The 15,021-nt window shown below is 35.8% G+C and overlaps 1 protein-coding gene and 1 non-coding gene across 9 annotated transcripts in view; one reads left to right on the forward strand and one right to left on the reverse strand.

Moving 5' to 3' along the window:
• MGAT4A (alpha-1,3-mannosyl-glycoprotein 4-beta-N-acetylglucosaminyltransferase A) overlaps nt 1–15,021 on the reverse strand; it is a 151,238-nt gene that overhangs the window by 35,215 nt on the left and 101,002 nt on the right. For all 8 annotated transcript variants that reach the window (XM_032352003.1, XM_032352009.1, XM_032352007.1 and 5 more), the window contains one exon: nt 13,032–13,165. In XM_032352003.1, coding sequence (XP_032207894.1) covers nt 13,032–13,165 — 134 coding nt within the window. The remainder of the gene's footprint in view (nt 1–13,031; nt 13,166–15,021) is intronic.
• LOC116596647 lies at nt 12,824–12,925 on the forward strand. The gene has a single exon (XR_004288235.1). It is a non-coding gene; the product is annotated as a U6 spliceosomal RNA (small nuclear RNA).

Genomic DNA, 15,021 nt, shown 5'->3' on the forward strand with positions numbered 1-15,021 from the left:
CTGGGTATTAATCAATAATAAAAAAAAAAAACACAAAAGCACTAATTCGAAAAGATACTATGTATCCTGATGTTCACTGCAGCATTACTTACAATAGGCAAGATACAGAAGCAACTCAAGTGCCCACTGATGGACAAAGAAAATGTGATCTACAAAGTGGACTACTGTTCAGCGACAGCAAAGAATGCAATCTTGCCACTGGTGATAACACAGGTAGACCTATAGTCAATAAGCCAGACAAAGACAAAGACAATAAAATTTCACTTATATGTGGAATCTAAAAGACACAACAAATTTACAAACAGAACGAAAAGAGACTCCTAGATAGGGAGAGCTAGTGGTTGCAGGGTTGGGGGGTGGTGAAAGAGGTGAAGCAGATTAAGAGGTACCAACTCCCAGTTATAAAGTAAGTAAGTTATGAAGATGTAATGTATAGCATAGGGATAGAACGCATAATACTGTAACAACTTTGTATGGTGACAGATGGTAACTAGACCTATCACGGTAATCATTTAAAAATACATAAACATACTGAATAGCTATCTTGTACATCTTAAACTAGCATAATATTGTATGTCAGTTATAATCCAATTTTTTAAAAAGTCTGAATTAGTCAATAGGCCATAAGAGTCTCCAGAAAAGAGGTCATAAAAATAACAATATCCACCACGTTGGATAGTTACCTCCTGCATAACCTCTTAAGACTTTGTATCATTAGGTTGATAGCATTGTACTAGTCTCCTATATCCTTACACATTTTTCTTTATTCGCTCTATGGAGTAATGCAAGAAATTACACTTAAAATCTCAAACAAAGATTGTGGAAGAATTTGCTAACAACTCAGAAGCTCACTAATCAATGGCCTACAGCCCATGATGTAGCAGAAGGCCAAGCACACATTCAGTGTGGACCAGCCCTTAGGCTGCCAACTAGTAGAAGGGATCAAGGTACCCTTTGATTCTTTGTGCTAATTCTGAGAAAAATGCCATTGTTATCTGGACAGAGGTTACACTGTATCTGTATACGGCTCTAACAGACACCCACATACCTGGGTGTCATGAGGATGTATGTAGCATGAATACTTTGTAATGTTGACTGATGAGATCTAAGACAATTCATCTAAAAATTTAGAAATTAAAAAAAAACAAAACAGGCTCTTCCTCTAGCACTTTAAAGACATTGTTCCATTGTCTTGGACTTGCACAGTTTCTAACAAGAATCTATAGTATTCTTACTCTTCTTTTTCTGTGTATAATGTATCTTTGCTTACGCTTCTTTCTAGACCTGCCTTTTATCTGTTTATAGCAATTTGATTATGACATACCTGACAGTGGTTTTCTGTTTATTCTGCTTGGATTTTTTTGGACTTCTTAAATCTAAGGATTTACACTTTTCTTAAAAAAAAAAGGAAAAATTTCAGTGATTATTCCTTCCTTCTCCTCTCCAATCTGGACTCTCATATGGTAGAGCAGTTACTATTATCCCATAGATAAATGCGGTGAGTAACACTGTACTTTTTCAGCCTCTTTCTCTATATTCTTAATTTTGGGTAAATTCTACTGTCATTCTTAAATTCAAAGGTATCTAATCCTTTCCTTTGGTATCTAATCTGTTAAGATTATATAGTAAAGTTTAAGTTTCAGAGATGTACTTTCCATTGCTCTATGTTATACCATTTGATTCTTTATACATCTTCCATTCCATTCCTCAGTGTGTTAAGTACTTGAAAACGTCTGTAATAGTTTTGTTGTCCTTTCCCTCCAATTCTATCACCTCTATCTCTTCTAGATTTGTTTTGTCAGCTAAATTTTCTTTTAGTTATGGTTCATTTTTTTCTTCTTGGCATGATAGCCCTTTTTTATTTGATGATAGACATCATAAATCCTGCATTTTTGAGTGTCTTAATTTTTTTTTTTTTTTTTAAAGCACTGGGCTTTATTTAAGCAGGCAGGCAACTGTGGATCAGTTGACCCCTCACAGGCCTCTTTTTAGCTTTGGTGGGGTGGGTGGGACTAGAATGACCACTTCAAAGACAGTCTGACTCCTCTGGATTCTCCAGTAAATGTCCTGGGTGACTACCAAGGACTTGCCATTTAGGCCCATCAGAACTCAAAGTACATGAGCAATGGCAATATTCAGGTTGTAGACCCCTGATCATTTTTCTCCCCAGACTTGTGTAGTGTACCCTGTGCGCACACACACCCCAATATAACAAGGACCCAAAGGCACTCTCATTTTCTGTGCAGCAGTCTCCTTTCTGCAACTCTGTTCTGCAGTTTCCCCTTGCTCTCCCTGTGACTGCCCTTGTGCAGTGTGATCTGGAATGCATCTCCAGGCAGAAAGTTGGGGAAATTGTGGTATTCACTGCATTCATTTTTCTGTCTCAGGGAATCCTGTTGTGCACAGTCTGCTGTCCAATGTCTGAGAACAAAGGAATCATATTTTGTTCAGCCTTCTAGCTGCTTATAGCAGGAAAAGTAAATCCAGTCCTTATTAACTCTTTCAGGGCCTAAAACAGATGTTACTTTACATAATAAGGAACCAAAGAAAATTCCAGAAAACTAATGTGTACAAGTGACAAATCAAAAGCACTAAAGGGACCCCATGGGCTAGAATGGGACTGGCAGCTCATAATAAATTTTATGTCCCTAGGGTCAAAGGAGAAGCTATTCCTATCCATCTAATGCTTGGCTTTATGATACTTTAAATTCAATGCAGACGTATCAGAAAGGCTAATAAATACCAGCTGGCCTTACTAGTTTCTAGTAAAATGGTCAAGCTGTTAAAAGAATAAACAAACATACACACACTTCATTTCCAATATGTCTATCACAGTCTTTCCTCCTTTCCTTCTCCTAAATAGTTGATGCTACAGCAACAGTTCTCAAACTTTTCCAATCAGAACTCATTCCGATCAAATTCTTACCACCTCTTCAATTATCCTAGTCTAAGCCTCACCTGTATTATTACAATAGTTTCCTAAGCAGGTTCTTTGCTTTCCTTTCCAAGGAAGTCAGCGTGACCCTTTCAAAAGGTAAGTCCTGTTATTCTCACCAAAAATGCATAACTACGGTCCAATCACGAGAAGATAGCAAACAAATCCAGACTGAGGTATTTTACAATGTAACTGACTAGTGTGCTCAATGAAGATCTCTAAGTTCATGAAAGACAAGGAAAGTACAACCAGCTGTCATGGGTAGAAGGCAACTAAGGAGTCAGAACAACTAAATGCAAGGCGGTATTTAGGGCTGGTTTGCTAAAGCATAAAAACAACCATAGGTGGAAAAACATCTAATTTGAATAAAGTCTACAGTTTAGCAAATGGTATTATACCAATGTTAGTTTCCTAGTTTTGATAGTTTTGTCATGGCTACATATGTGGTAAATATTATGGCAAGCTAAGTCAAGGGAATAGTCTCTGTATTATTTGCATAAATTTTCTATAAACCCAAATTATTTATTATTAATATTCTTTCTAATATTCTTCTTCTTCAAGAACTTATTACCATTTAATGCATTGTATATTTGTTTTTTAAATTTTTTCTGTAAGTTTCACTGGGAAGAGGCTTTGTTTTACTCAAAGATATGCCTAGTACTTACCACTGTTTGGGTAAATACTGGTTGAATTATAAGCAAATTTAATAGGATATTATGTATGTACCATTTCTTCCTAATTGACTTGGGTATGATCTGTAACAAATGCTTAAGTAAACATCTTAATATGCAACTGCTAAAAAAATTACAGGCCCAAAACACTATTGATGCACTTACACAGTAATGTGTAATTTAAAATGAAAACCAGAAACCTGAGACAGATAATCAGCAAGTCTATTTAAGATCTGAACAATATTGGGGCGCCTGGGTGGTTCAGTGGTTTAAGCCTCTGCCTTCAGCTCAGGTCGTGATCTCAGAGTCCTGGGATCGAGCCCCACATCGGGCTCTCTGCTTGGCAGGGAGCCTGCTTCCCCCTCTCTCTGCCTGCCTCTCTGCCTACTTGTGATCTCTCTCTGTCTATCAAATAAATAAATAAAAATCTTTAAAAAAAAAAAAAGATCTGAACAATACTACCAACTCGATCTAACAAACATTTATAAAACACACCTCTTGGACAATAGCAGAATCCATTCTTTTTAAGCAACATGGAATCTTGTCCAGGATAGACCATATGCTAGCTTATAAACAAGTATTGGTAAATTTAAAAGGTCTGAATTAGAAATAAAACAACAGAAGGAAATTCAGAAAGTCTACAAATAAGTAAAAATTAAACAATACATTTCCAAATAATCCACGGGTCAAAGCAGATTACAAGGGGATTTAGAAAGTATTTTGATCTGAATGAAAGTAAAACTTGACATAACAAAATTTATGAGATGCAGCTAATGTGGAACTGAGAGAGAAATTTAAAGCTTAAAATTGCCTCTATTAGAAAAGATCTCCAGCCAATAACCTAAGAATTCAGGAAAAAAATCTAGAAAATCTAGAAGGCGGGGTGGGGGGGGTGTCTAAGAATTTGGAAAAATCTAAAGATCTAGAAAAAGAGTAAACCAAACTAAAAGCAGTAGAAAACTAAACTAAAACTAGAAGGGAAGAAGTAATAAAGAATGGAAATTAATGTAGCAGGAAAATAAAGAAATGATGAAGTCAATAAAACTAAAAGTTCTTTGAAAAGATCAAAGAATAATGTCAACTGAAGAGCATTATAGGGAGGTCTGTCTGGTCTGCCTGGCTGCCAACCAGCTGGGTGAGAGGATGGAAAAGGTCTCAGCGGGAAGGAAATGGCGAAGGGAAAAGAAGGAAATTAGAGGGGCGTTAGGAAGAGTGAAGACAGGAGACTACTGTTTAGAATAACAAACTCCGCAGACTGCTGGGACTCTTCAGCCATGGGTATGTATAATTAATATATTGTTTTCAAATGCAGAACAACAAAAGTAAGTAGAGAAAAAAATATCCCTTTGTAATGCTAGATTACAAGAGCACCATCTCTTGTCTAGTGGATTTTTTTTTAAATCTCCTCCAGTACTTTCTTCACCTTAGTACTTCAATAAATACATGTTCATCGAATGAAAGAATAATTAGAATGGTATCTGTACTTCTGCCTTTATTTAAAAAAGAGGACTAACAGGTAATTATAAGAGCTTGAGAAAACATAACCAGACAGAGGACTACTGTCTCTGAGGCTAATGTAATCTTCAGATGCTTTGGGTGGGAAAAAGTTTCAAAGCATTCAGGGAACTGAACTCTCGCTGAAAGCACACTAAACTAACTAGAAAAAATTACGCCTCTTATATAGAATTTGCCTAGGAAGCACTGACATTATACAGCACTACCAATGAGAAACAGATACAAAACTGCAAACTCCATTTTCAGTAAGACAAATATTAATAACCAAATTTCTCAAACTCTAAAGGAATCCAATGTGGTTCCAATAATCAGAGGTAGCCTGAAGAATTACACAGACCAACTATATTTGTAGGAAGCAGCCTGACTGTAGCAGCTACAAAGACAGTCTTTGATTAAAAAACAACTAGTCTGGAACACTACTTTACCCCCTCCTCCTCTTGTAATCCGGTGGTCTAAAGGAGAAAAAAAAAAAAGCTATTTCCTTCCACGATGATTCATAAAAAAGGAACCAGCACAGCAACTATACAAAAAAAATAAGAAAAAAAGGAGAAATTCAGCAAAACCTATGAACAAAAACAAAAAAAAACCCTGTATCGACAGCCACAAAACAGATGAAAAATCATGACCAAACATTTCCCCACTAATTTAAAAGAAAAAACACCCAGTTAAAGCACTTGCTACTATGAAGCAACACTAGATATTAGAAATGATTGTGAAGATTCTAAAATTTGCATGGAAATGCAAAGGGCCTAAAAAATCTAAATCAATTCTGCTAGTAACAAAATTGGAGGATTTAATCCACTACCTTATTTCAATACTTATTCAAAGTTATAGTAATCAAGATAGTGAGGTACATGCGTAAGGATCAACCTATAGGTCAATGAAACAGAACAGAAAAAGACCCACATGTACGTGGTCATGGATTTTCAACGAAGGCATCAAAGCAATCCAGTGGGGAAAGGAAAGTGTTTTCAACAACTGGTACTGGAGTAAATGATTATCTCATTTGAAAACAATGAACGTGAACACTGTGTTACACCACAACAAAAATTAACCCAAGACGGATTGCAGACTTAACACAAAAATTAAAACAAAGTTTTCAAAAGAGATAATCTTCACAATTTGGGGCTAGGCAAAGATTTCTTAAGATCATGGAGAACAATAATTAGAAAGCAAAAAATTAATTAGACTTCATCAAAATTAAAAACTTCTCCTCAGTAAGAAAATGTGAAAAACATGAATAGACTTCCACAGATTAGGAGAAAATACTCACAAAACACCCATATTTGACAAAGTAAAAGTATCCAGTATATATAAGGAACTCTGATAACTCAAAAACAAAACACACAAAAAACCACCACACAATTTTTTTTTTTAAATGGGCAAATGGGTTGAAGACAATTCCTGAAAGAAGACATATAAATACAATGGATTAATGATGGATAAAGGATGGATTGGTAGGGATATGATAAATGAATACTAAAACTTTAGTAGTAAAATATAGGTGTCATATATGCAGATGTAACTGTAAAATTCTTTCAACTTTCTTGTCTTTAAAAGTTCACAATAAAAAGAACATTCAAAAGTTCTTTTCTGAAAAAAACAAGTAAGATTTGATTCTATATACCTAAAGACCGTATTATGTGCCAGGGAAAAATGATCCACAGTGGTTGAAATCAAGACGTGTTAGAGCAAGATCACTAGGCTTTAAGGATGGAGAAAGAATCATTTGGGCAACTGGGCAATATGGGTTTCTTAGAGCAAGCAGTGAGAAACGTGGAAGGTCATCTAGCTGGCTTCAGCACTAGCACTCCCCTCCAACCTCCTAAAAAAGAAACTGTGATTGGGGGCTTCTATACCCAAGCAAATAATAAAGGCAGAAGATAACATCTTTGACCACCCAGGACTTCTGGGAAAATTGCTCATGTGGACCTTTCTTGAAGAAATTAGAAAATGAACTTTAATCAACAGGTTTAAATAGATCAGCAATACAGAAACTACTTGGTGCTTATTTGGGATTAAGCAAGTAAGCAGATACACTGTGAATCATGAGGCTAAGTTTCCCACTAATGGGGAACTTAGTAAGAATAAGGAATTAGTGGAGGCTAGAATGAACCCTGCAGTATTGGACTGGAATCAAAGGTGTCATTACCAACTCGTGATTTTTAACACATACAGATAAATGGACTTAAGACCTGTATAGATGTACAGATGTGTGTATATATGCATACATGTATTTCCTATTAAGAGATAACAGGTTTGTTTCTCTCCAATTAATTGGTTTCTCTCCAATTAAGAGATACTAGGTTCCCTCCGGACATGGCTGATTCCAGGTTTGGGGCAGGGAAAATACAAAATAAGCTGAGAACTTCTTACGTTGCTAGGATATAAGGAAAAATGATGGGGCATATTGAAAGAGCAACAGGTGGCCAAATTTTAACAATTTTAATAACAAAGTAAAAAATTTACCATAATATCCACAACTTCACACTGGTATCAATAACCAACAAAATAAAATTGAAGAAAAGGATAGTTCTTCCTTGCAAAATTCCAATTACTGTAGAAGAAACAAGGAAATCACCATTCAGCAAACATAACTGTCAGAGGCAAGAATCATTAAGAATGATTAGTTGGGAAAAGTTAAAGAGAAACAGGATATATGCATGATCTCAAAGCGTCACTCCAGAAGATAGCTTCTAAGTACATATGGAAAAAGAGCTTATTTATAGAAGAGAAACCTGTCAGACACCACCTTAATCAAGTGATACAAGTTAACAATGGTGATAATGAGATATGTCAAAATCATCTCAATAGGAGACTCTGAAAAAGAATACCATATCACTTCTATGGTGTTCTTGCTAAAAAATGTGAAACTTGAATTTAATCATAAGGAAACACGACACAATCCCAGACTGAGACATATTCCAGAATCCCTGCTTCTTTAGAAAAATACTTTTAGAAGAAATGGGTTTTTTGCCGGTATATAGAAAAATAAATCAATCTCATCCAGTCACCTTGACAAATTTCCCTATTATTTCTAATAATTTGTGTCTTTATCCTTTGGGGTATTCTGTGTTATCAAAAAATAATTAAGCTCCACTCAAAGTCCAGGATAGGAATATCCAAGTGGCTGAGCCCAGGTCATATGCCTGAACTGGTAAAGCAATTATCTGGCATTTTTAGTTTGTATAATGGGAGGGCGGCTTCCTCCCAGTCAGATTTATAAAATGGGAGAATTCTCTAAATATAAAAACAGAACAGGAAAAACAAATTTTGCTGAAATCCAGAGGACACTGTAGGAAAATATTTTAATAATATGAATGATAATACAGCAAAAGAAATACTATAAAATACATAACAAATAATGAGACATACAGACAAAAGATCATTAAAATGCAAAGGTCATAATTTAAAGTAAAAGTGCTAAGTTAAAGTAAATGTGAGAATGATACAATCTTAAAATCTGAATATCACACTTGGATCATATCATGGATCCTTCAGAGCAACTGGAATTTATTCCTCTTAAGTCCTGCAATTCTAGAATAGAGTCAGTAAGCTTTCAAGCAGTACATTAACAGTCAACTCTCAAAACCTTGCATGTTCTATAAATGTCTCATCATTTATGCCCAATTGACCCCAGGGGAGAAATCACCAGAGAGGAACAAAGAACAAAAATAGAGCCAGGAACTACTTTTTTGTGTCTCCTCTTCTCCCAGAGGGGCATTCTCACGGACCCTCTCCAAGAAAAAAAGAACATGAAGAATGGGAGGTCAAACAGGCATGAAAAGACTATGATATATTTTAACATTTATATGCTTTCTTCTACAGCTCTTTTTCATTTTTAATTTTTTGCTCACACATTAAAGTGGACCAGAGGTAATTCACACCTTTGCAAAAATTAAAAATGTTTGCAAAAGATCAGTTTATTTCTACCTATTTAACCTAAATAAATTTCATAAAGGAGGCTGAGGACAGTTTCATAAAAGGGATGAGCAGGGACCTGGAGGATGATTAAGAAAGAAAGGAAGAGGCCACACTTCAGGCTAAGGAGTAACACAAACAGAGCTGAGGACAAGCGAGGTCTATGTGACAAACTGAGAGTAAAAGAACTGGAACACAGACCTATTAATTCTGTGAGGTAAAAAAGACTTGAATAACATGGAAAACCTGGAGGAGAAGCAGTTTGAGAAAACCAGATTAACTTAGTTATGGACGGATTAAAAACTGCTCATAAAACATTCAACTAATGTTATCAAGTAGGCAGTTCGAAATGCAGGCTTAGGAAGATGCTAGAGATCTAGAGCCAGAAACCATGCAACATACAGATCGTGGTCACCTCCACAGAATATGTATTTGTTACTAGTGTTAATGTGCCTCAGGCTACCAAACACTTAGATTAGTAACTACTAATCAAGGTAGAATCAAACATAGTGATTAATAATTCTCAACTGCCTAAAGGCAATTCAGTGAACTCTATAAATCCATCAATTCTTCAAATCAACTTTGTGGCTCAGAACAGATTTTCTTCCAGATGCTGAAATCTACATCAACACATATACAAACACCGCAATTCGGGGGTCTTCAGAAAACTGCAGGCAGTCACACTGAACTGTAAGCATGCAACACTTCTCCCTGTGTGTGATCTCACTACACCTGCCTGCAACACTGCTGAGCTTACGAGGCTCAAGTGGCAGTTAAATGGCAGAATTCAGGCCTTGAATATGGGTCATCTACCCCACACCCAGTATTATTACATCTTAGTGATCAGGTGAAGGGTCCTGAATTCTTATGTACACAAATCTGACCCTATAGACTGAAAACTATTTTTAAGTTATGGCATTGTGATTTGTAATATTAAATATATATTTGGTCTTTGCCCCATTTCGGGCACAGAGCTCCCCAAACCCTGGCAATTTCACAAATGATAAGCACAGTAGATGTTCTTCTGTTACATTAATGAGGTGGTTTGGGACCCATCCCTTCCCCCCACCCTAATGAAGGATGGGGGCTGGCTGCCAGGAGAGCCAACCATGTGATCAGAGTGTTGGAACTTTCGGTCCTACCCCTTCAACCTCCAGAGAAGGTAGAGGACCAGGAGGCTGAATCAATCACCAATGGCCAATGATTTAGTAAGTCATGACTATGTAATGAAGCCTCCAGAAAAACCCAAAAGGACAGGGTGGGGGAGGTTGCATGCTGGTGAATACATAAAGGTGCTGGGAGAATGGCGCCCTCGGTGAGCATGGAAGCTCCACACCCCTTCCTACTTACTTTGTGCTGCACACCCCTTCCATCTGGCTGTCATCTCTATCCTTTATCATATCCTTTCATAATTAGTAAACATAAGTATTGCACAGAGTTCTGTTAGGCACTCTAACAAATTAGTCACACCCAAGGAAAGGGCTCTTTGGAACCTCCAACCTATAGCTGGTTGGTCAGAAACACAGGGCTTGCAACTGGCCTCTGAAGTATGCATGCATGGGGGCATGGGAGCCAGTTCTGCGCAAACGAGCCCTTAATCTGTGAGATTTGACCTCAACTTCAGGTAGATCGCATCAGAATTCAGTTCAACTGTAGGACACCCAGAAGCTGTCACAGAGAATTCCTTGAGGTGGGGCAAAGTTCCATACAGTTGCTGACCAAAAGTGTCCACGAAGTGTCTAGGTCAAAGAAGAGAAAGGGATGCCTGGGAGGCATGATCCTACCAGAGTCCCGGGATCAAGCCCCACGTCAGGCTCCCTGCTCAGCGGGGTGCCTGCTTCTCCCTCTCCTCTCCGCTCATGCTCTCTCCCTCACTATCTCTGTCTCTCAGTCTCTCTCAAATAAATAAATAAACCCTAAAAAAAAAAAAAAAAGTAGAGCCACACAGGGAACAAACACACAGTAGGGAAGTAGTGAGATTTCCCTACACAGGAAGAAAAAAAAAAGAAAAAAATCTGAGTCTTCCCTTTACCCAAGTACAAATTTCTTTTCTTTTATGGTGTTAAGGCTTTTTTTTTCTCATTAAAAATCAGTACATGCTCAAAATTCTAATCTTACAAAAGTGTATACAAGAGAAAGTGGCATAACCCCATAATCCAACTCTCACAACATGAAATGTTTGTTCCACAAGACCATTATCTCTATTCATCTAATTAATGCATACGTAGGAGCTGTATAAATGTGTGTATAAGCCTGAACATATTTACACACTTGAAAATGCTTCTACTACCTCAATTTTTAGAAGCAGAATGTTAGGTCACTGAGTATTTAGTACTTTAAATCTGAACAGCTATTGCCAAATTGCTTTCCAAGGAGACTGTCCCAATTTCTACTAGTTGACAAAAATTTGTATAAATACAAATGGCCACAAGACATATAAACCAAGGAGACTACTCCAATTTCTACTGACATACAATATGCTATTGACAAATACACTCTATAAATACAAGGGGTTAAAAGCCAATATTTAATCCCATTTGGTAAAGAAATCCAAATTAAAAGAAATATTTTCTTTTTACCCATCAAGTTGGCAAAAAAACCTGAAGACCAATATTATCTAGCAGTATTATCTAACAGAGCATGGGAACAGGTCTCTCTCAGACAGCTGGGAAGAATAACCTAGCTCAACTTCTGGAGGGCCTTTGACCACGTGTGAACATTTTGATGTATGTGGACTATGAACAGGCAATTACACATTTAGGAATGGATCCCACATCAGTAAGTATTCCAGTCCCCAACAATTTACTTATAGAAATGCACCGTGCAGTCTTTAAAAAAAAGAGCAAAAATTTGAAACAATCTATGTCTATCAATCAGAAACTAAGTCAATTATGTTAAAACCATACGATGGATTATTTTGCAATCACAAAAAATGATGATATGATATTCTTTTTAGCATAGAAAAATGTCCATGGTATGAACAAATATATATAATAATCCCATTTACACATAAATGTATACAAGCCATAGGAAGAATTTCTTAAAATATATTTCAGAACATCAATAGTAGTTATATCTACATGGAGGAGTAACCAGTAAATTTTCATTACACATTTCTGTAATTGTTTTAAATGGCATGCATGTGTTTACTTTTATATTAAAGAAATCATTAACAATATTTTTTTAAAGACATGAGAGACCAAGAAAAGTTGCAAACCAGTATGCTAGAACCAGAAAATGTCCTAAATCCTTTCATATTCTGAAATTCTACATGATAATTACGAAAATATTTACTCCAGGTGCTTTTTTCCTTCATTATTTCCAAAAAGCATATTTAATATGCTTTCCCTAGATCTTGTGAGGAGAGTAAAATATAAGAAATGTTCCCCATCCTTATATATTTTTTTAATTTTTTATTTTTTATAAACATATATTTTTATCCCCAGGGGTACAGGTCTGTGAATCGCCAGGTCCTTATATTTTGACTTTTAAAATAATAATGGCTGCATCTTGGGAATGCAGAGTAGGGGGGAGAGAAAATAAGGAAATGATAAAATCCCAATCCAGGCAAAGCCTTTCTCAGGTTTCAAAACTCCCAAAGAAAATCAGTGCAAAACTCTAAATTCAGGTCTGAGAGCTAAATACGGGGACTCATTGCTCTTAAAGATTATTGTATATAATAATATCCTCTTCACAAGAGATCTCTATTCCTGGACTGTTACTATAGGAGACAAGTTAAGGAAAACATAACAAGTTAGACTTACATTTAACTATCAGAAAAAAATGTATTATCTAACATTTATTCATTACATTTTTAAAAACATGATTAGCATGGCCCCTGCACAAGGATGACACGCAAATTCGTGAAGCGTTCCATATTTTTGACCTCAAAAAAAACATGCTTATAAAAGCATATTAAAACATTCATTTGTGGTTTCAACTCTTATACATTACGTGTAGTAAAAAAAAAAATAATGACAAATAATTACCTCTCCTATGAAGACGACTATAACACAGTCCAACTTCTCTTCAGGATACAGATTATCAATAAGGGAATGAAGGGTTTCTATGAGGTAAGATTTCACTTCTCTCTTCACTGTGGGAATTCCCATTACTATTGACACTGAAACAAAATAATGATAGTAATTACATAAAAAGATTTCACAAAGACAGTATAGAATAACACTAGTATTTCAAAAATGATTATTACCCTCTCAAATTGATAGCAACAACTGAGAAAGTGAAATATACTACTCAATAATAATTGAGGCATCAAAATATACTATAAAATGTACAACTATACAAAGAAAAATAATCAAAGCCTATAAAAGCATAGCCGTAACAGTGTAATTCTTTTCCACAGGGCTTATCAAAAAAAAAGTCAAAGTACTGTTGAAAATGAAGACATTAAAAACAAGTGACAGTAAAGTATTAAATATATATTACACAAGTAAAAAATAGAAACACTGAACACATCTTAAAAATTAATGTCTCAAAAAAACCCCAATGTCTCAGATATCATGTATATAATGCAGTCAGAAGGACACAACATCCCTTCTGTGGTTTTCTTGACAAAAACGCATCATCTCAATCTAACCATGAATATCAGACAAATCCAAATTAGGGGGGATAATCCACAAAATAATTGTCCAGGTGTTCTCTGAAGTGTCAAGATCAGGAAAGACAAAGAAAGAATGAAGAACTGTGAGAGATGACAGAAGATGAAAGAAGATGAAGGAAACATGACAAGTAAATGAAATATGGGATCCTGAGTCTGTCTGATCCTGGAACAAGAAAAGAATGAGAAAATGACAAGATCTGAAGAGGCTCTAAGGTTAGTTAACATGACAGCATCAATGTCAAGTTCCTGGTTTTGATCATTACATTATGGTTATACAAAATCTGAACATTTAGGGGAACTGGGTAAGGCATATGAAAACACTGTGTGTACTATCCGTGCAACTTTTTCAAGGCTAAAATTATAGCCAGCTCTGCTATAATGGTTGTTTTGCAACACAATTTTTTTCCTGAGAGATTACTGTATTAGGCAACTATCTAAGCATCATGTGGATTTTGCATTTGCTTAGGTGCAATTTCTCCTCTGGGACAAGCATTCACTAGGTAAACACAGAAAAAGGCAACCATTTGAAATGAGCTAAAAAAAACTGAACCAAGCAATGTAGAAATACACAAACAGTATACACTTCTAACTTCTACCAGCTGCCTCAGTTTGCTGCACATGAAAAACCACACATGTCTACATCTAGTGTTGAAATTTCCACCAGACTGCAGATAACCTGCCTTGTATCACACTTCTCAAAATCTTCCAAGAGGCAGTCCTTCTGAAGCCCATTTTAACAGGCAAACCTCAAGCATTATTCAGTACCTTATTTATTGTAGTACTTAGTATTTCTTAATCATTTAGCATGTGTAAAACTGCTGTTTTTTTTTGTCTTTTTGTACATGTAACTAACAAAGTTTCTGACCACTGCAATACTGACTGTTCTCCTTTTATTGAACAATTCTATATAGTATAATTAATTTTAAGAATGCATATATTCTGTTATAATAGGACTGTAATCCACAGGAAGTTTTTTTAAAAATAACATCTTTTAAAAAGCCAGTAGAGAAATATTTTGCAAATATTAAAAACATTTAAGTCTCAGTAATTAAAAATTTATCAGAAATGCTACAAAATACTTAGAATTCATGAAATTCTGAAACTGGAAGGAAGCTGGAAGATCAGAGCTCAATGAGTCTACTACTATGATTCTGCAAATAACAATACTAACATCCATAATTTGGCTATATGCAAAAGAAGGAAACTGGACCAGTTTGTTACACCATATACAAAAATAAACTCAAAACAGACTAAAAACCTAAATGTGAGACATGAAACCATAAAAATCCTAGACAAGAGCATTGGCAATAATCTCTCTAACATGGGCCATAGCAACATTTTTTTAGGTATGTCTTCTG

Source organism: Mustela erminea, chromosome 7, assembly GCF_009829155.1.
Source record: "Mustela erminea isolate mMusErm1 chromosome 7, mMusErm1.Pri, whole genome shotgun sequence".
NCBI lineage: Eukaryota > Metazoa > Chordata > Mammalia > Carnivora > Mustelidae > Mustela > Mustela erminea.